We start from the raw sequence: 23192 nt of genomic DNA, 5'->3' as shown, positions 1-23192 counted from the left end.
TTTGATGTCTACTATCACCATGCAAAGCGGCTTGCTTCCATTTCAAAGTGCAGCTTTTTTTCATAACTAGTATGACTATATTCTCTCTGTCTAAATTTGAAATGAGACAGATCTTTCACAAAACTATAGTTAGTTATCTTATACTTTTCCTTTACTCAGACTAATTCATATCATAGTGAATAGCGATTGCAAATCCGCTTATATGTTGGGAAATCCGGATTTTCGGATTATTTGTAGGAAAAATCCGGATTCCGGATTAAATCCGGATTTTTAGGGTTTTTTAGTTACCACCGTAAATAAAGCAAAATTCAAGAGTTTAAGAAGTAAACAGTAAATAAAAAATGAAAAAAATGTTTTATTAGGGAACCTACATGTAAAGTGGGGCTGATATTTTTTTTCATTCCAACCCCAACATGTGATATATTGTTGGATAGGTATTTAAAAATGAATAACGGTTTACTTAGATCGTTTTTTGATAATATTAATATTTTCGGAAATAATCGCTCTTAAATGAAAAAAAAAGTGCGTCCCCCCCCCTCTAACTTTTGAACCATATGTTTAAAAAATATGACAAAAATCACAAAAGTAGAACTTTATAAAGACTTTCTAGGAAAATTATTTTGAACTTGATAGGTTCAGTAGTTTTTGAGAAAAATACGGAAAACTACGAAACCCTACACTGAGCGTGGCCCGACACACTCTTGGCCGGTTTTTACTGATTATATAAGCTACGTACGTGGGCAGTTAATCATTCTATTAACGAGGTAAAGTTTTTTTTTACATTCAGGATTATATACATCCAGTAAACAACGAAATCATAAAAATATTCGCGTCAAGTGTAGAGTCAATTCTACGTTCTTAGGCACAGCATTACAACAGAACCAGGAAAATATTGATTTAAGTGGTTAAGAGCGCGGAATTGAATTACGACTTTCACTCAGTTTTAAACTAAATCAGGACTTAAACGAGTAACACTAACACATCGTGTATATTTAGCCTGTCGTTTCCAACGTGAGGAATTGAATTACGACTTTCACTCAGTTTTAAACTAAATCAGGACTTAAACGAGTAACACTAACACATCGTGTATATTTAGCCTGTCGTTTCCAACGTGACAATTTCTCGTATTTTGCCGTTATTTTACTATTGAGACGTCATTTTTGCACAATCTATCTATATTGCTGTAATTAACAATACGCATTGAATAATCGTACATTGTGTATTAAGATTGAGGGCGGAAAGTGAAGCCTTCAGCCGCCCGTGATATACACAACGTTTTTCATCACACTCGCGAAGTAATAACCAAATTTTAAACTATTGTATTGAAATATCTACGCTGACATTTTGAACATTCGTCCGCCATCTTGTAATTTTTGACAGGTCGTGGAAGGTCCCACCCTGGTATTCACTTTACCGCCCCAGGGCGGTAAAATAGTTCATTAAGTATCATAATGTAATAACACCGTTTTCGAGAGAGTGTGATGAAAAGCATATTATAAAATATGTTTTACGACAGTAATAGTGTTTCCGAATATGAAGGCAGCAAGCCATTTAGTATTATTCATTTATCTTATAAATATGCCAATTTAGTCAAATTTCTACATTAACATTGAACAAGTTTTGTTGAGGTCGCAGTTCAAACTTAGCCTAATCGACTTTGACAGCATAATTATAGTATGTATTGAAGTGCATCAGTTCTAACATATAACCAACTTTGATGACAGTGTTGTTATGTGGTTATGATTGTAATTCTACTTAATATAATTCATTAACAATAGGATGTTTGGTTCGTCTACTAATAATATAAGCATTTATTGCAAACCATGGTATACAAAGTGGTTTACATAAGTATTATAGATACCAGGAATCACATTACACCCTGTATTTATGGACATTTTTCGTATACTATTTAAACTTAAATTTGCCTGCATTCTCAAGACATCTGATGACGTGTAAACGGATGTTTTTTTTTATTTACAGTTGCTTATACATTGGATTCCACGTACATAAACACTTGTCTTAGAATAAATTTAAAAGTGGAAAATGTCTGCCTTGGGTGAGACTTGAACTCACATTTTCCACTTTTAAATTTATTCTAAGCTTAGTGGCATCGATTGCAGACGTTTCTGCTAGTAAACATAACTTGTGTCCTTTATTTCGGTTGAAATTGCGACGTAAAAGTAAAAATTCGAAAATCCGGATTTCGGTTTTAAAATCCGGATTTAGAAACGGATCGCAAAATCAGCGAATTATCCGGATTTTCGGACTCCGGATAAATAGATGGTCAAGCAAATCTTGTCGCGAAGGGATAATTATTATCCCTTTGCGCCTACATTTTTCAATTTTTTTGCCTTTTTCTACTGATGCGACCTTATTCTATCAATGGATGCGACATGATGCGACTTAAAAAAAATAACGCGTTTCGTTTCTTGATATCAATTTGTCAATCATTTGTTGTAAATCATTAATAAAGTAAAAAAAAAATTTTAGTCTTTTTAGGTAACTTTGAAGTAATAAGAGTTTTGAATGATTCACGGTTATTTTCATTAGACTTATATTGACCGGGATATAGACCGTGATTACCTTTTTGATTTTTGTCGAGCTCCCGATATTTCGACGCAGTTGCATGCATCATGATCACGGAAAACCCCGATCATGATGCATGCAATGTTTTCCGTGATCATGATGCATGCAACTGCGTCGAAATATCGGGAGCTCGACAAAAATCAAAAAGGTAATCACGGTCTATATCCCGGTCAATATAAGTCTTTGAAGTAATATCTATAAGGTAAATTATTAAAGGTTTTTTAATCAATAACATCAAAATAAACTTAAAAACGCCATTTTTTAAAAAGAAGCTTAGAAAATATATTGGAACGAAACGCATTTTGTCAGTTTGATTTGATTGAAGTAACTATGGAGATTAGAAATATAAGGAGCGAAAGCTTTAGGCTGGGCGCACACGGAGGCGACAGTTGCACGGCGACATTTTTTGTCTCTGTCTTGGACGCAAGTAGTAACGACAGAGACAAAAAATGTCGCCGTGCAACTGTCGCCTCCGTGTGCGCCCAGCCTTAAGTATCAGAAGTGCACATATAAAAGAAAAGATAGTTGGCGCTGCAATCGCTGCTGCATAAGGGTTTGACAATCTCTTTGCCTTCTCGGTAGTGACCCCGCCTACAGAACAAGAGGTCCCGGGTTCAAATCCTGATGAGACCTTTTTAGGGTTCCGTAGTCAACTAGGAACCCTTATAGTTTCGCCATGTCTGTCTGTCTGTCCGTCCGTCCGTCCGTCCGTCCGCGGATAATCTCAGTAACCGTTAGTACTAGAAATCTGAAATTTGGTACCAATATGTATATCAATCACGCCAACAAAGTGCAAAAATAAAAAATGGAAAAAAATGTTTTCTTAGGGTACCCCCCCCCCCCCCCCCTACATGTAAAGTGGGGGCTGATATTTTTTTCATGCCAACCCCAACGTGTGATATATTGTTGGATAGGTATTTAAAAATGAATAAGGGTTTACTACGATCGTTTTTTGATAATATTAATATTTTCGGAAATAATCGCTCTTAAAGGAAAAAAAAGTGCGTCCCCCCCCCTCTAACTTTTGAACCATATGTTTAAAAAATATGAAAAAAATCACAAAAGTAGAACTTTATAAAGACTTTCTAGGAAAATAGTTTTGCACTTGATCGGTTTAGTAGTTTTTGAGAAAAATACGGAAAACTACGGAACCCTACACTGAGCGTGGCCCGACACGCTCTTGGCCGGTTTTTTAGGGTTCCGTAGCCAAAATGGCAAAAACGGAACCCTTATAGTTTCGTCATGTCCGTCTGTCACAGCCGATTTACTCGGAAACTATAAGTACTACAGTGATGAAATTTGATGGGAATATGTGTTGTATGAACCGCTACAAAATTATGACACTAAATAGTAAAAAAAAGAATTGGGGGTGGGGCCCCCCATACATGTAACTGAGGGATGAAAATTTTTTTTTTCGATGTACATACCCGTGTGGGGTATCAATGGAAAGGTCTTTTAAAATGATATAAAGTTTTCTAAAAAACATTTTTCTTAAAGTGAACGGTTTTTGAGATATCAGCTCTCAAAGTCGTAAAAAGTATGTCCCCCCCCCTCTATTTTTATAACTACGGGGTATAAAATTCTAAAAAAAATAGAGGTGATGCATGCTAATTAACTCTTTCAACGATTTTTGGTTTGATCAAAGTATCTCTTATAGTTTTTGAGATAGGTTGATTTAACTGTAATTTTGGCAGGTGTATAAATTGACATAATAAGTTTATTATATTTGCTGCTACGGAACCCTTTGTGCGCGAGCCCGACTCGCACTTGGCCGGTTTTTTTTTATTTTTTTCTACTATTTTTTTTCTTGAATTATTTTATTTTTTTAATGTCCAAAAATATTTTGTTTTGTTATAACTTTTCGAAATTTCATTCGCAAGGCTTACAACATTACCGAAGAATCTTAAAGGGCTTAAGTTAACATTTCTATGAATAAAACAATAAATAAACACAAATAAAATACAAAAAAGAAAATTAATGCATAAAAAAAAACAAAAAGTAAAAACCGGCCGAGGCCGTGTCGGGCCACGCTCAGTGTAGGGTTCCGTAGTTTTCCGTATTTTTCTCAAAAACTACTGAACCTATCAAGTTCAAAACAATTTTCCTAGAAAGTCTTTATAAAGTTCTATTTTTGTGATTTTTTTCATATTTTTTAAACATATGGTTCAAAAGTTAGAGGGGGGACGCACTTTTTTTCCTTTAAGAGCGATTATTTCCGAAAATATTAATATTATTTAAAAACGATCGTAGTAAACCCTTATTCATTTTTAAATACCTATCCAACAATATATCACACGTTGGGGTTGGAATGAAAAAAATATCAGCCCCCTCTTTACATGTAGGGGGTTACCCTAATAAAACATTTTTTTCCATTTTTTTATTTTTGCACTTTGTTGGCGTGATTGATATACATATTGGTACCAAATTTCAGCCTTCTAGTGCTAACGGTTACTGAGATTATACGCGGACGGACGGACGGACGGACGGACGGACGGACGGACGGACGGACGGACGGACGGACGACAGACAGACACACATGGCGAAACTATAAGGGTTCCTAGTTGACTACGGAACCCTAAAAAGATCGCTGTCAGAATCGAACCCGAGAACATCTGCGTACGAAGCCAGCGCACTATTACCTTGACTTGCTCAGTCTGACGAAATCAGCCTATAGAAAAGAACGTCTAATGTCATCTCACATCGCTGATCATTGAGCGAGACATGCGCTCCAAGCGGAGAGATTTATAACTGCAATTACAATGCCTCAGCCGGTCATTTTTGCGACTGTTCTACTTCGACAGACTTTCCTCCTTATCTCTACTCTCCCTGGAAGTAACGAAATGTCACTTCAAGTGACACTGTTTTTCCCTCCTTTTTCGTTTGGCGCCGTGATTGTGCTCTATGTGATTAATAATAACACCTATTCGTTTCATGGAAAAGCGAAAACATGTACTCGGTGATAAAATTTACTGAAAAAGACGGCGGAACCGTATCATTAGTGAACAACCAGTGGTTTACGCCAAGGAGATGCGAATATCAAATTCTACGGACATCACTCGGCAGTTCGTAGTCCCGGCCGCCATCATGCTTTGTACTGCTGCTCCAGCTATCCTCCAGTGCAACTTGAAGGCCTAATCCATGCACACATCGGTGTTTTTTTATATCTATGTAATACACTTGTCATTGGCGAAGGTCCACGAGGCTGCCATATTGAATAGAGAGAAATTCTTTAAATTCTCTAATTTGAAATCGCGAGTACCTATTTCGTATAATCGTAAGTATTTTCTCCCATCTTCGAATAAAATTTGTTGTAATACGTTCAGTGCTAATTCTTGTGTCCATTATTTTCAGACATTATTTTCATAAAATGACTTGAGGACCCCTTCCATTGACATGAATGCACGGAACTACAAGCCGGCTTCTTTTCTGCGTTGGGTATGTTTCACATTTGTACGCCCATGATTTTAACCCTCGCCAAGGGTTGGTAAAAGCCTCAGGGTCATTGTTTCTTTTAAAACCTATTTCAGGGTTCTTCGATTTGGAGGTTACGTTCAAAGGTAGCGCGGAGCTGATGCTTCCCGAGCCTGAGGACAGGAGGCTGTGGCGACTGGGATGGAAGAGCTTCCATTCCTGTAGCTGCAGCTTCCACCTCCCCTAAATTCTGTTACATGTCACCAAGGTCAAGGTCTGCCTCGGCCAAGGCGTGCCTCGTTTTAGTATTTTTAAAAGGAGCCCAACATAAATTATCATTTTTTAATTAATAAATTTACCCTTTACCCGGTCTTCTAGTACCAGAATCACTGACTCACCCATATGCTCTAAAGTTAGGTATTTGTGTTTGTTTTTAGTAATAGACTGAGCTAGCTATTCTAACGTATAATATTTATTTATTTAAGTTTTATTATTCTACATAAAAGATTTTCCTTTTCGATTATTTGTTTTTTAATCATTATTGATTTTCTTCTGTAGACCCCTTCTGTGTAAAAGCTTCTTCCATAAAAGTTGTAAAAGCTGTTTCCATTTTAAAGAATCCTGCAAAGATTCAAAGTGACCTACTAATTAAATTGGTTGACCGTACAATTTCAGATTATTCCTACTAATGCAAGTCCATCCTATATGTTTACTTAATAACCTTGTTTACTAGGGGATGCATTATTTTGTGTTAATTTATTATTTTTGCATATTGTGTGTATTTTTTTATTTGCATGTACCTAAAGATGACCTAGAGAAAGCAAAAAAAATACTGAAACTGGTTGAGGATACATCAGACTTACAGACTGAAGCCGAAACAGAACCAAGTCTTAAACGTAAAATGCAAAAAAGATATGTTTCTAGCAGCAGTGACGAAGATGAACAGTGAAAAAGAAATAAACAACCACTTTAAGCTGCTGACAATGAAGGAGATTATGGAGGTGGGTTTTATATTCAAAACACCTGCACGGGAAGCATGGTCGCGCGATAGACGATAAAATATCAGGCCGTCCCTATCGCACTTACAAATAGTGTGATAGGGACGGCCTGCTATTTTATCGTCTATCGCGCAACCATGCTTCCCGTGCTGTTATGAATATGTAGTAATTTAGTTGATATTAATGATGTAATTCCGAAGTACCTAATTTCAAAAATTATATGTTATGTTTTGTGCAGATAGTCGTCAAGCTCAGCCAAACATTGCCCAAGAAACCGCTTCAATAGCAGAAAGTAAGTAAATTATAATTAATAAATAATAGATAAACACATATTATACTCTTACCTGGTAAAGTTTAGATTTGGGTAGGGCTTCATAAAAATGCATAACATTTAAAAAGGTAATTGGGCAAGGTAACCTTTGACCTATAATAAAATAGATTCTTCAGGCACGCAAAATACCTGATTAACGGCTTACAAGTGAATAGTCATTTTTGTCAAACCCTGTAATTATACTAATTATAAATTATAATGTATTACATACTAAGGCCAACTTTAGAGTTTAAATAAATTGCTAACCTGGGGGTGTAAATATAATTCATATTAAATTAAATGTTTTTTGCCAACAGGAACCCTCTCATTACTGACTGTAGCAGATGAGCTTCCCATCTTGACAAACAGTGACAACAGACTGCAAGGTAAGATATCCATGTTTATATATTTTAACCCATGCGGCGCTTTAACTTTCATCATCATGTATGTGTGTGTGTGGTGTTCATTACTGTGTTCCCTGCTAGGCTGCTGTAAACAGCAAGGATGACTTTTTGTTGGATTCATCTTTATTTATTAATAGGTAGGTACTAAAAAATTTCCGCTTTTATTTTTATAGTAACAAGCTTTTATATTAGGTCGACCTGTATGTAAATTCCAAGGATCATAGCGTCATAAAATGGTTTTTCTTAGAATTGTCTCGATGAGTATTAGTTGTCTGTCGTAAGAAAAGTGCAGTCATGCAGCGATAAGAGCTTGTACCAAAAATATATTTTTTTGCCAAAAACTTATTATATTTGTATGTTGTCAGATTTGGCAGAAGACGGCGACGGACGGTTAACTCCCTTTGCACGCCAAGTTAGTCCCCGGTGCCGATATGAACAACCGTCGAATATCGGCAGCGACGAGCCAGCAGCAACGCCATCGAGAGTTCAGGGATTAACAGGTAGGTAATATACTATATATGACTATGATACATACATACATACATACATACAATCACGCCTGTATCCCATAAAGGGGTAGGCAGAACACATGAAACTACTAAAGCTGCAGTGCCACTCTTGGCAAATAAGGGGTTGAAAGAAAACGAAACTGTGACATTGCAGTGACAGGATGACTATGATGTAGTACTTTTTAGGGTTCCGTAGTCAACTAGGAACCTTTATAGGTTGACTCGTGTTTTAAAAAACTCGCAAGTTCAATTCTCGAACCACTCGCTTCGCTCGTGGTTCAACTATAGAATCCTTTCACTTGCTCGTTTTCCAATTCCACACTCGGCATTAAAATACAACTTTGCCCCCTTGTATAACAAATAACTACTAATACAGTATGATTATTGTTGTTGTGTCAGTTATTGGAAAAATCTTTTTATGAATTAAAAAATAATGGCGTTAGAGCACTTCTGAGAAATAACCCTATGTGGATTTAAGGCTTTGTCCAATGGTATACTGTATACATAGAAACATCTATTACTCAAGAACAAATATCTGTGATAAACGCACAAATATATGCCCTTACCGGGGTTCGACCCCAGAATCTCCTGCTATGTAAGCAGTTGCACTACCAACTAGGCGTAGGCTAGGAGGCCGTCAAATGCTAACAGATAGACTGAGTTCCTTTCGCATTTATAATATTAGAATTGATGACTGAAATGGCGTGCCCATCTCGCGTTGTAGTCCGTTGCTTCTAGAAAGTTATGTATGAAAATGTTGGCATAATTAATGGAAGATTTTTTTTTGATTGGGATATGTACATTACAGGCCGAAGTTATTTTTCATCAACCCTCCCCATCCGCGTCACCCCTCTTCACCCCCTTAAATAGCCGAAAATGCGGTTTTGCACGATTTCTGACAAAACCGTTGTAGATACAGAAAAAGCGTGTAGGAAGAAAGTAATCCTTGATAAATTTACTACAAATCGTTTATTGACACTTTGGTTCTAGCACTTATAGGTTTCGCGTGATCCATCACGAAAGTTGGTCCTTTGCTGCAATTTTCTTCAGTGAATGTTAAGTTTTCTTCCAAATTGCTTACGAAATCTGTTTAATATTACTAAAATATTATAAACTGAAAATGAATTTCAGGGGAAAAATCACTACCATGGGTGGGACTTGAACTCACGGCTACTGGATTGATACTCCAGGGCTCTACCAACAGCTACCAAAAGCTCATCCCCAGTCATAGATATACTATATAGATCAATGGTACTCCTAGCGACTACTACCGTGAAAATATTACGTCTTAAATAGTTACTGGAATTCCAAGAAATATTGGAAATTCCACCCATGGTAGTGATTTTTTCCCCTTAATTTTATTTTAGTCATGAGTTACAATATTTTAGTTATATCAAACAAATTTCGACGATTTCGTATGCATTTTGGGCGAAAACTTAACATTTACTAAAGAAAATTGCAGCAAAGGACCAACTTTCGTGACGGATCACGCGTAAACTATAAATGCTAGAACCAAAGTGTTAATGAATGATTTGTAGTAAATTTATTAAGGATTACTTCGTTCCTACGCGCTTTTTCTGTATCTTCAACAGTTTTGTCAGAAATCGAGAAAAACAGCATTTTCGGCACTTTAAGGAAGGGTAGAGGGGTGACGCAGAGGAGGGAGGAGTGGGGAGGGTTGATGAAAAATAATTTCGGTCTATAACGTACATATTTCAATTAAAAAAAAACCTTCCATTAATTATGCCGTAATTTTAGCTAATTTCCCCCTACTATTGTCTCGGCGAGTGTGTACAGTCGGCATAACATGTATCTATATCGCAGCGGCCAATGTACACGCTCTCAAGTCTTGTTCCGATATATTTGACCACTTTGCACTTACACTGTTTTTATTTTATATTTATTTTTTAGGATACCAAACAAAAGTGCTGTAATGTTGACATGTATCAAAACTCAAAATGATCAAATAATAAGTCTGTTAAAACATGCAGGCACATCGAAAGGTAGCCTAAAACCGGAATTCAAATTCCCAATTCAAAATGCCGATGAATTAACTACAACTGAATTATTAATAGAGAAAAAAGAAAATTATGACAATTTGGTAAGTTACAATACCTACAATAACTCTTTATTGAACACCATATAATAAGATTTACAGAAAAAAGATAAATGGAGAATATTTGCACCAATAGGCGGCCTTGTAGCTTCAAAGCTATCTCATTCAGACAGCTTATTACATTCATAGGAAGAAGGAAGGAACATCTTGAAAAAGAGGGTGCAATTTATTTATTTATTTAGTAGTAATACAACATTTGTAAAGCTGAGTTTAGACCAGCAAGTTATTGCTGCAAGTTTTGAGATGCAACTATAGGTAAGAGTGGGTGGCAAAACTGGCAAATATCTGCATCTCTTATAACTTGCACGTCTAAACTCGGCTAAAAAATGTATTTCACATATTGCTATAATCTTCACTCAATTAGTGGTTTGTCAGGATCGTAGTAAATGGAAATCCGTGATATCTGCCTACCCCTCTGGGAAACAGGCGTGATTATATGTATGTATGTACTAAATTAGTCTGACCAACAATAATTTTTATTTGCTATTTTTCAATTATACATTATTTTGTTTGTTACAGGATTCATACATGAGAACTATTGGAGGCAGGGATATTGCGAGCAGTGTCTCGGCTAATGAAATTTTGTTTCACTGACCAGCTGGCTCAACAGTACAACTTTTATGGAAAGAGATCGAACAAAAAGCCTTTCTGCCAACTGCGCCTGCGAGATTGTATCGTGGGTAAGTTGGCTGTTTCATAACTTGTGGTAAATTTTTTTAGGATTTTGGGGTTGGTCCACGTCCCATAGAAAAAGTTGTTCAATATGACCTACCTAATTACCTCGTACAATATGGTTAGTTGTAAAAAAAGCAATCTGTATGCTGGAGAATCTGGAGATGAAGTAAAAACTTATTAGTTTGCATAAATAGTTATATTTTTTTTTTATTGCGAGCCTATAGTGTCCCACTGCTGGGCAAAGGACCCGTCCCACTTTTTCCATTGTTCCCTATCTTGAGCAGTCTCTGGCCGTACTTTTAGAAAGGAGTCAAACTCGCCTCGCCACTGTCGGCGGGGTCTGCCGGATCCTTGATTTGAATTATTAGGTTGCCATTCAGTAGTAATGTTATAACATTAACAAATGTATTATATCTTTATCTTTATAGAAGGAGTTGTCACCACTACATCTGGGTCTACAGCTAAAGACGTAGAAGATTCCATTAAAATTTGGCTAAAACATGCCCCCGAAAGATTGAAGAAGATTAATAAACAACAATAAACATGGCAGAGAAAATAAAATATTCGAGAAAAGCCATAGTTGGCCAACGTCAATTATTGAGAAGAGCCAAAGAAGCACAGTTAAATGTAATTTCAAATTTAAAAAAGAGTACTACAACTGTAAGTGCATCCTCTTCCTTAGTTAATTTGCCATGTACTTCATATAATAATTCTCAATCTGAAATTGTATTCCAAGGTTCTTAGTCCGAGTTCTTAACGGCTAATAAGTATGAGAGTACAGTCCCTGCTGGCAGAAAGCATGAAACTTGGCATGTATATAGCTTATAGGTTTATAAGAAAATATGGAAGTAGAAACACGCCGAGGTGTCAATGTTTCCCCTCTTTCCCCCAACTTTTGTATCCCTGATTTCAGTTTTTTAATATTTCCATGAAAACCGTGAAAGCTATCATCACGATGTCTAGGAGAAGTATATTCTTCATAAAATTCTCCACAATATTGTCTTTGGAAGTATAAAGCTAGAACTTATAATTTTCAAACTATGCTCATTTTCCCCTAACGATATTTCTCTTTGGTGCCCTGAACGATAAGCAAGACTAGCGACTTTGCTCTTTTACCTGTGGCGATGTTGCTTCACAAAATTGTTCCTTGGGTCAAACTGATCCGATTTTGCTCAATAGTCATGAAATCGCACGTCACTACCCCCACAAAGACAAGGGGAAAGGGCCGTAATCCTCGGTGAAAACTATGCATTACATCTTTTTGCTCTTAGTGACTAGGGCAAATCGTATACCATTTTCGTGTAATATAAGGACGAGTTAATCATTTCTGAAAAAAATCGTTGCACCTTATCATACAAAAATAACGATTTGTCAATGTTCTCAACGTAAATGCATGCTGTTCTTATAGAAACACAAAAATCACTATATCTTATGCCTTTAATATTTGAGGAGTTCCCTCGACCTCTCCACGATTCCATCATCAGAACTGGGTTATTGGCTAATCTGTCCTATGTTTTATTTGTTGATAATTACCGCATTGTAACTGTAAATGCCATAACTTCCATACTTATTGAAATACATCGAAATTCATTATTTTGCTATAAAATCGTTATTTTTGTATGAAAAGGTGCAACGATTTTTTCAGAAATGATTAACTCGTCCCTATATTACACGAAAATGATATACGATTTGCCCTAGTCGCTAAGAGCAAAAAGATGTAATGCATAGTTTTCACCGAGGAAACCGGCCCTTTCCCCTTGTCTTTGTGGGGGTAGTGACGTGCGATTTCTTAACTATTGAGCAAAACCGGATCAGTTTGACCCAAAGAACAATTTTGTGAAGCAACATCGCCACAGGTAAAAGAGCAAAGTCGCTAGTCTTACTTATCGTTCAGGTCACCAAAGAGAAATATCGTTAGGGGAAAATGAGCATAGTTTGAAAATTATAAGTTCTAGCTTTATACTTCCATAGACAATATTGTAGAGAATTTTATGAAAAATATACTTCTCCTAGACATCGTGATGATAGCTTTCACGGTTTTCATGGAAATATTAAAAAACTGAAATCAGGGATACAAAAGTTGGGGGAAAGAGGGGAAACATTGACACCTCAGCGTGTTTCTACTTCCATATTTTCTTATAAACCTATAAGCTATATACATGCCAAGTTTCATGCTTTCTGCCAGACCGGACTGTACATCTGGTTAAGAACTCGGACTATCTAGAAATAATTCCGGTTTATTGATAGAACATGACATTTCTCACGATAATCATATCATTACTAGTGATAATGAGCATTTACTATCTGATTCAGATTCTGTTAAGTCTATAAAAGAAGATGATTTCAAAACAGAGTTAAAACATTGGGCCACTCAATATCAAATACCACATAATGTACATGATGTGAGTACATGTTTTCGATGAAACGAATAGGTGTTATTATTAATCACATAGAGCACAATCACGGAGGACGCGTACGACACAACAGGCGCCAAACGAAAAAGGAGGGTAAACAGCGTCACTTGAATGACTTGACTTCGTTACTTCAATCAAATCAAACTGACAAAATGCGTTCCGTTCCAATATATTTCCTAAGCTTCTTTTTAAATTAGATGATGTCTATTAATTATATTTGTCCTCTTAGGAGAACATTTAAGTACTTACTCGTAATCATATTTTTATCTTTATTCAGTTTTAACAGACATGTATTAACCTCGAAAGTCCTGTGCTTTTGCAACACCTGTACTGAAGTCATATCTGCCGGTTGTACTATACCAAGTACGAACCACGAATAGTGCATCAGACCGAGACAAATAGATGTCGTTATTACAGATTTTTTGATGTGAAGTCTTGTTGTCTTTATATTTTTAGGAGACCAGTCAGCGAAAGAAAAGTCTTCTAAAAATCGTGAGCGTTAGGACCCCTGGACCACTACAGATATTTGATGTTTAGTACATACTAAAATTTAGTACCTATTTGATACTATTTGGTACCTTGGACCTATTTGATACTATTTAGACATTCTGACGTCAGGATGTCTGGACCATTTTTGGTTTACATAGTTCTAGACAACACTACTAATTGATATCTTAGTCAATATTTACCACCTATTTGGTACCTGTCAATATATTTTTTTCAAATTTTTTTGGCGTATCAGAAAAAAGTTATGACGGAATTTAAAGTTGTGAGCCCGGCCGTGCCGTTGAAGTATGTAGCGCCAGTCAAAAGAATAGAGGCAAATCCGCCTGCCCTCCTGCGCGTCAACTTAAATAGGAATTTATTTTTAGGCACTCGCACATCATCTCTACTGACTAGTGGCATTAATATAGTCGAACGAAATATAAAAGTAATTAGTGTAATTACACTAGTTTTCAACTTTAAATTCCATCATAACTTTTTTCTGGTACGCCAAAAAAATTTGAAAAAAATATATTGACAGGTACCAAATAGGTAGTAAATATTGACTAAGATATCAATTAGTAGTGTTGTCTAGAACTATGTAAAACCAAAAATGGTCCAGACATCCTGACGTCAGAATGTCTGGCCACTTTATTCGCTCGATTTTTCGATATCACTGGAGGTACCAAATATATGTACTCAGGTACCAAATAGTATCAAATAGGTACTAAATTTTAGTATGTACTAAACATCAAATATCTGTAGTAGTCCAGGGGTCCTGACGCTCACTAAAAATTGATTTTCGCTCATGTCGTCTCGGATATGGATGAATATAGTATCGAGGTATTCAGTATAATGCCCTGAACACAAATATATGAGATGACAAGCGCGAAAGTGGTTGGGGTAGTTGCTGTGACTAAAGTCGACAGTACAAACTTTTTTCTTTTAAACATAACATGTGGGGCCCCGAATGAAAGGTCTTTGAGTAGATCACAAATATATGACATACTGTAACATTTTCAATACTTGGTCTAACAAATTATTAGAATACGTTTAAAAATTGTACAATCCACAGTTACTGCCGAATTTATGACGTCACAGCAACTACTCCCACCACTTTCGCGCTTGTCATCTTATATATTTGTGTTCAGGGCATTACACTGAATACATCGATATCATATTCACCATATCCGAAACAACATGAGCGAAAATCGATTCTTAGAAGATTTCTTTCGCTGGCCGGTCTACTAAAAATATAAATGGGTGAATCAACTTTTCTTTGCCAGCAAAATTACGCATACTTCGACTACATGTGGTCAGAAAATTTAATTTGTATTTAGTGTAATTAGTTTATACTGCTATATATTATATAGCAGTGACCCAGTGGACATTGCTGTCCCTCACTTTTGTATGAAAAAAGTGTCTCTTCCACTGAGTCACATATAGATTTAATTGTAAATGTTTTTTTTTTATTATTCCCTTAATGTAAAATAAAAATAAGGATCTTTATTCACGATGGCCAGGTTAAAACTCACAAAAGTAGAGCTAATAATAAGTATGGGCAATTCTTGCAAAAAGCAAGAAAAAGTTGATTCACCCAAAGACAACAAGACTTCACATTAAATAAATCTGTAATAACGACATCTATTTGTCTCGGTCTGATGCACTATTCGTGGTTCGTACTTGGTATAGTACAACCGGTAAATATGACTACAGTACAGGTGTTACAAAAGCGCAGGACTTTCGAGGTTAATACATGTCTGTTAACACTGAATAAAAATTAAAAATATGATTACGAGTAAGTACTTAAATGTTCTCTTAAGAGGACAAATATAATTAATAGACATCCTACAGACATCCAGGCCCAATGTACTTTTAAAAGCTACCGACAAGAGCTAGGTTCTTAATACACACAAAAGTCAGTAATTTAGGCAGATTTTTTCGTAGTTAGTAATTAGTTTATGTTTAAACATATGTTGTGTACTTTGTATGAGTAAATTCGGTTTTTACAGTGTAATAAAAACAAATTTAAAAAGTCATTGGTTTTATTTAGTATCCAAAACAAATCACATTTTTGCTCTTAACATAACTTACTTAACCTTTTGACCGCCAAAGACGGTTATGACTTACGTCGGAAAATCGTGCTGTGGACGCCAACGACGGCTAAGGACGTCAGCTTTGTTAATGTAATAGACACCTACGGGGATTCCGCAAAGTTCAATTGCGCTCAACAAAAAATGCGATAGCGTGACATCAGGGCAACGGCATATTTCTTCGTCGTCTGGTGTTCAAAAGGTTAAAAAGCGGCCGCCCTAATATTTTCGGCCCAGTAACGTCCCTATGAATTCAGTATATGACGTCACTCCGACGTCAGTGGCTGCCCTAATATGTACGTCCGTGTAACGTCCTCATAAACTTAGTATATGACGTCTCTCCAACGTCAGTGGCTGCCCTAATATGTACGGCCTAGTAACGTCCCTATGAAGTCAGTATATGACGTCACTCCAACGTCTTGGCTGCCTTAATATGTACGTCCGTGTAACGTCCTCATGAACTTAGTATATGACGTCTCTCCAACGTCAGTGGCTGCCCTAATATGTACGGCCTAGGAACGTCCCTATGAAGTCAGTATATGACGTCACTCCAACGTCTTGGCTGCCTTAATATGTACGTCCGTGTAACGTCCTCATGAACTTAGTATATGACGTCTCTCCAACGTCAGTGGCTGCCCTAATATGTACGGCCTAGTAACGTCCCTATGAAGTCAGTATATGACGTCACTCCAACGTCTTGGCTGCCTTAATATGTACGTCCGTGTAACGTCCTCATGAACTTAGTATATGACGTCTCTCCAACGTCAGTAACGTCCCTATGAAGTCAGTATATGACGTCACTCCAACGTCATGGCTGCCTTAATATGTACGTCCGTGTAACGTCCTCATGAACTTAGTATATGACGTCACTCCAACGTCAGTGGCTGCCCTAATGTACGTCCCAGTGACGTCCCCATGAAGTCGGTATATGACGTCTCTCTTAGGTCTGTAAACTGACGTCTTGAGGCTGTGACAAATTGACGTCATCTGCTGGGACCCCCCGACGTCAAGAAATGACGTCTCTTACGTCGAGCAGTACCGTAAACGGACGTCATAAAGACGTATAAATGCTACCTGGGTACCTACCTACAAGTAGCAGCAGCATGGCAGGACGAGGATAGAACTAGGTTCACGTGCTCTGTCCACCTTGTTTAAGCCCTAAATGCATGACCTTGACAAAAAAAACAAGGTGCTGTTGATATTTTTTTTGAACACCTATGTATATACGCTTGTTTTATGCAAATAAAATAATCATTCATTCATTCATTCAAAGATTTATTCAAATTTGAGTTTTGACTATGCTCATATGCTATAAATCACTATGCATTTAAGGGTTTAATACAGTTGTGAGCTTATATACTTATGTAACAGATATTTGTTATTCCCGAATAGTTCCCAGGCGACCTTCGGTCGAAATACCGGATATTCGGCAAATAGGACTGAATACCGAATAGTAGCCGGATATTCGCGTCCTCTCTAAGCACAGCTATCTACACGTCTATTGTCTGCCCGTGCCATGTGCCTATGCTTCCGTTTGAAAAAAGAAAAAAAAAGTAAAAAGCGAATGAATAGACAGTGCGATCGGCAAAACAACGACACCGTTGTCATGACGACTGCCGCTATGCAGATATAGGTGTCTATGGGATGTTTCGGAGATCGTGAGTTGTCGATGGTTTTTATAAGCTTTTGCCCGCGGCTTCGCTCGATTTAAATTCGGAAACTGTGGAATGTTCCATACAAATTTCCGCCCCCCATTTTAGGGAAGTGGCTGGTCAGAGAGAGACAAAAAGTAGGCTATGTCACCGTGAAAGACGGAGAAACAAACAGACACACGCACTTTTCCTTTATTATTCCGATGTATACCTATATCTGATCTGATGGATAATCCTTACGTACTTAATATATTTTTCAGTACAGATGGTCGTTTTTTAGGGTTCCGTAGTCAACTAGGAACCCTTATAGTTTCGCCATGTCTGTCTGTCCGTCCGTCCGTCCGTCCGCGGATAATCTCAGTAACCGTTAGCACTAGAAATCTGAAATTTGGTACCAATATGTATATCAATCACGCCAACAAAGTGCAAAAATAAAAAATGGAAAAAAATGTTTTATTAGGGTACCCCCCCTACATGTAAAGTGGGGGCTGATATTTTTTTTCATTCTAACCCCAACGTGTGATATATTGATGGATAGGTATTTAAAAATGAGTAAGGGTTTACTAAGATCGTTTTTTGATAATATTAATATTTTCGTAAATAATCGCTCCTAAAGGAAAAAAAGTGCGTCCCCCCCCCTCTAACTTTTGAACCATATGTTTAAAAAATATGAAAAAAATCACAAAAGTAGAACTTTATAAAGACTTTCTAGGAAAATTGTTTTGAACTTGATAGGTTTAGTAGTTTTTGAGAAAAATACGGAAAACTACGGAACCCTACACTGAGCGTGGCGCGACACGCTCTTGGCCGGTTTTTTACGCACTAGTTCGAGAAGTGGTTCATTATATAACAGGTCGAAACTTCGGAGGCTCATCTGTACTGAAAAACGTCGTACGATACACGTGCATGTACAATATAAGTGTGGGTAGGTACAAAATATTGCTCACTAGTATCCCGACAACCTTTTTCTGAATAGCATTTGAAAAATTCAGCGCATTGCATTTTTCAAACATCAATATCGCGCTAGTTTTTAACGTTAGATGACTGAACTCCATTGGGTGGGAAAAAACGTTCCAAAAAATACAAAAAAAACTAGTTTAACAAAGTTTGCGAGCCGAAAAATCGATTAAAAATGTTTTACGGTACATAATTGTTTAAAACCGAACCCATGAAATGTTTATCGTCACGTCTGGTTAATAATAAATAAAACGAGTACTTATTATGGCTAAAAAGCGTTAAGTTTGGTAATATTGCTTAGAGCGGAGACTGACGAAATCGATGGACTTTCAGTGTCAAACTCAGTATCTCCTGGGTGCGAAGCCGAATGTCATTTCTGCGACGCGAAACGCCACCGAAACGCCGCAGAAATGTAGTCTAGCTCTGTCGTGCCAGTACGTAAGTGCATAGAGATAGTTAGCTACGAGAGAGATATTATCCTGAGCGTTTCGTGAGCGTTCGTGCATTCGGCTATGTAGACTGTAATGTGACGATCGGTCTGGCCTAGTCGGTAGTGACTCTGCTTGTTAAGCCGCGGTCCTGAGTTCGAATCCCGGTAAGGGCATTTATTTGTGTGATGAGCACAGGCCCCGTAGCCGAATGGCATTTCTCCGACGCCAAACGAAAGCGATACGCCGCTGGCTCTGTCGCGCTAATACGCAAGCGCGATAGAGATAGATATCTACTAGCGCTTCGTTTCGTGAGCGTTTCGTGAGCGATTGTGCCATTCGGCTAGCTACCCTGATATTTGTTCCTGAGTCATGGATGTTTTCTGTGTATATAAGTATTTATATATTATATATATCGTTGTCTGTGTACCCACAACACAGGCCTTCTTGAGTTTACCGTGGGCCTCAGTCAATCTGTGTAAGAATGTCCTATAATATTTACTTATAAGTATTTGTATATTATGTACATCGTTGTCTGAGTATCTAACAGTAGCTTTCTTGACCTTAACGTGGAACTCATTCAATCTCGTTACCTCAGGAGTCCCCGGAATCTGTGTAACAAGAATGTCCTACAATATTTATTATATTTTATTATTTATTTGTTATTATTTATTACCTAGCCTTTGTAGACTACACAAAGGCCTTCGACAGTATTACCCATGATTCAATATTTACCGCACTTCACCATCAAGAAATCGAATCCACATAAGTATATACATCTTCTAAAATCCATTTACGATAATAGTACAGCCACTATAAAACTGCAATCCACCGGCCAGCCGTTCAAAATCGCAAGAGGCGTGAAACAGGGGGACCCGCTATCCCCAAAACTCTTCACAAGCACCCTTGAACATATATTTAGAAGCTTGGCGGTTCGCTGGGAAGGCAAGGGCATTGTCGTTGGCGACCGAAGACTTACAAATCTCCGGTTTGCCGATGACATTGTCTTGTTTTCCTCATCAGCCCGAGAGCTCCAAGTAATGCTTCAAGATCTGAGCTCAGCAAGCCTTCAAGTTGGTCTTACAATGAACAGGACCAAGACGCAAATAATGACCAACAGCACAAAACATAGGGTCGAGGTAGATGGGCAGGCAATAAAATATGTCGACGAGTATCTGTACCTAGGCCAATTAGTTTCCTTCAGCCATAGACAGGACAAAGAAGTCGAAAGACGGATCCAAAACGCGTGGAGGAGCTATTGGTCTATGAAGGAACTGATGAAGGGCGACCTTCCTCTGACCTTAAAACGGAGACTCGTCGACATGTGCATCCTGCCTGTCCTAACCTATGGTGCTCAAACGTGGTCACTTACCGAGGCGCAAAAGACCAAATTGAAGGTTTGCCAAAGAGCCATGGAGCGCAGTATGCTAGGAGTAAAACGGATTGACAGAATCCGTAACTCTACGCTGCGCTCTAAAACAGGCATTACTGATGTTGGAGTTAAGACCGCCAAGCTGAAATGGGACTGGGCCGGCCATGTCTGTCGCATGCATCCGCAGAGGTGGGCAAAAATTGCCACGGTCTGGGTGCTGCAAGACGGGCGAGGATCTGGCAGACCTAGGCGGAGATGGCGGGATGACCTGGACGCATATCTTAGCGACTGGCCGGAGATTGCTCAAGACCGTTACGGATGGAGATCCATGGGGGAGGCCTTTGCCCAGCAGTGGGACACCATGTAGGCTATTAATAATAATAAATTATTTATTTATTCTGTGACTCTTTTCTTTTCTTACAAATCTAGTCCATATAGTTGACGTCGTTGAAAAGTTGGAATAGTTAACTTATTTTGTTAATTATTCACTTAAAAACTAGACCTATTTTCTTTGGGAATCGTCGCGTAGGTAAAGTCGGCCAAGAAAGTGGTCTACCACTTTTGACAAAAGTTTCTGCAAACTCTAACGATCGCTAAGGTTGACTTGACACATGGCATGACGTAAGTATCATACATAGAGAGAGCAATTGTCACTGACAATATTATTGCAAGGGTAAATCGACCTTGTTGTCTCATGACGTTCAAACGAACCTCAACCGTAGGGTGGTAAACCACATTTGACTGTACCTATAACCAGAAGTACCAAACCAAGAGGTCTTAGAATTTAGTCTTTCCATTATGAACTTTATTGCCATAGGCTTCAATTCGCAACAATATAGTAGCTTTATCGATCAAAGATTAAGCGGTCACTTTCATAATTAACGATGCTAAAAACTAATCAATGAGAAGCAAAAAGTTTAAAAAGTTTGCTATTCTTAATTTCGTTTTCATTCAACCCCTTATCTACCTAGAGTGACACTGGAACTTGAGTAGTTTCAGGTGCTTTGCACAGCCCTTTATGGTTTACTATTAATCAACCAATTGGAACCCTAGGCCACTCTACAACTATGTCAAAATGACAAGCAGTAAGAGATTTCTTACAATCCTGACGACCGGTCTGGCTCAGTCGGTATAGTGACCCTGCCTGCTAAGCCGCGGTCCTGGGTTCGAATCCCGGTAAGGGCATTTATTTGTGTGATGAGCACGGATATTTGTTCCTGAGTCATGGATGTTTTCTATGTATGTAAGTATGTATTTATATGTATATCGTCGCTTAGCCCCCATAGCACAAGCTTTGCTTAGTTTGGGGCTAAGTTGATCTGTGTAAGGTGTCCCCAATATTTATTTATTTATTATATATAACCTGATTTCTAACGTCACAAATGACATAGTTCTACAGTGGCCTAGGGCTCCAATTGGTTGACTATACATACAGAGTGTTAGTTTTTTTAAAGCAATAATAAAATGAAAGTAATCGTTTGCATATATCAGCAAATCATAGTTATTTAAATTAACTACAAAATTATTTTCCCCACCTCGTAATTGTCATGGGTTAAATTGTGGCGTAGGCGAGAGGCTGGCAACCTGGCAATTGTCATTACGCACATCGCTAATACTTGTGAGCTGAGATTGCCCTTAAGTAACCAGAATAATGATTACGCTCATTTAAATAACCTAACCTAACCACAAAATTAAAATTTTGAAAAAACCCCCGACTGCGACATATTAGACCGATTTTCATGAAACATGGCTAAGAGCACTCCCGAATAACTCAGCTTTCAGACAAAAAACTAAATCTAAATCGGTTCATCCGTTCGGGAGCTACGATGCCTTAGACAGACAAACACACAGACAGATAGACAAACAGACAGACAGACACGTCAAACTTATAACACCCCTTCGTTTTTGCGTCGGGGGTTAAAAAGCAATCGTTTGCAAATACATATCAGCAAATCATAGTTATTTAAATTAACTACAAAATAATTTTTCCCAAATCCGCAAATTCAATGGACTGCGTGCACTTCGTAATTGTCATTAACTCACATCACTAATACTTGTGAGTCACAAGTTGTGATACGCTGACATTGCCCTTAAGTAACCATAATAATGATTACGCTCATTTAAAAAAACCTATTTGCTCGTAGCACGCTGTAAGTATGTATATCGCGTAAGTTAATAAATCAAAGTGAGAATGGCCACTTTTACTTAACGATGACAGCTCACAGCACCAAATGTCTCAAAATAATTGTCCACGTATCAGATCTTCGGCGGGAATCGAACCGCAATACCTTCTAACGGTCCCATCGAGTCGTCATGCTGCTTTTTGTTGCCATTCTTGCGGGTAAAAAATCAACTATAGTCCGGTCGCGGAGGATTGGCTCTTTGTGAAGATAAGGTAAGAAGATAAAATAAGATTGTTCAGTACATATGGTGCTTTGTTCCTGTGCTAGTACGCAAACTGGTTTATTACTTGTTATGTCGAAACTGCCAAGGTTCATATGCACTGAAAAACATCATACAATACACGTGCAGAAAGGAAATTTGTAACTCGTGTCAATTTAAAACACTCTGTTCGGTCGTGTTTTAATTTATCGCCACTCGTTTCAAACTTCCTCATTTCCGCTCTTATATTCGAATGTACTAACTATCGCGAGTAGGTATCAATTTAATATTTATTTGGTAAAAAAGACTAATCATGCGAACTGCTCTTCAGGTGTCTTTTCACGGAATTATCGTTTTCGTTTACTTACCATCACTCGATTAGAAGCTTGTTTGGCTTCAGTC

The 23192-nt window shown here is 37.7% G+C and overlaps 1 protein-coding gene and 1 long non-coding RNA gene across 2 annotated transcripts; both read left to right on the top strand.

The window, feature by feature from the left end:
* Window positions 1-5484: 5484 nt before the first annotated feature.
* Window positions 5485-6167, top strand: LOC125232204. The gene is made up of 3 exons (XR_007177721.1): window positions 5485-5860; window positions 5938-6021; window positions 6114-6167. It is a non-coding gene; the product is annotated as an uncharacterized LOC125232204 (long non-coding RNA).
* A 518-nt stretch (window positions 6168-6685) lies between these two features.
* On the top strand, window positions 6686-11920 carry LOC125231947. The gene is made up of 7 exons (XM_048137554.1): window positions 6686-6704; window positions 6972-6998; window positions 7234-7287; window positions 7623-7691; window positions 8075-8209; window positions 10854-11014; window positions 11438-11920. Exons 1-6 carry the CDS (start codon window positions 6686-6688, stop codon window positions 10907-10909), a joined length of 360 nt encoding a protein of 119 aa, XP_047993511.1. The 3' UTR covers window positions 10910-11014; window positions 11438-11920.
* Window positions 11921-23192: the final 11272 nt, after the last annotated feature.

Source organism: Leguminivora glycinivorella, chromosome 12, assembly GCF_023078275.1.
Source record: "Leguminivora glycinivorella isolate SPB_JAAS2020 chromosome 12, LegGlyc_1.1, whole genome shotgun sequence".
Lineage (NCBI taxonomy): Eukaryota > Metazoa > Arthropoda > Insecta > Lepidoptera > Tortricidae > Leguminivora > Leguminivora glycinivorella.
The sequence above is the reverse complement of the archived record's forward strand: the minus strand, read 5'-3'. Positions and strand labels throughout refer to the sequence as shown.

Coding starts and splice junctions, on each gene's coding strand:
- LOC125231947 (XM_048137554.1), top strand. Junction 7,288..7,622: donor AACCGCTTCAATAGCAGAAA/GTAAGTAAATTA, acceptor TTTTGCCAACAG/GAACCCTCTCATTACTGACT. Junction 8,210..10,853: donor GAGAGTTCAGGGATTAACAG/GTAGGTAATATA, acceptor TGTTTGTTACAG/GATTCATACATGAGAACTAT.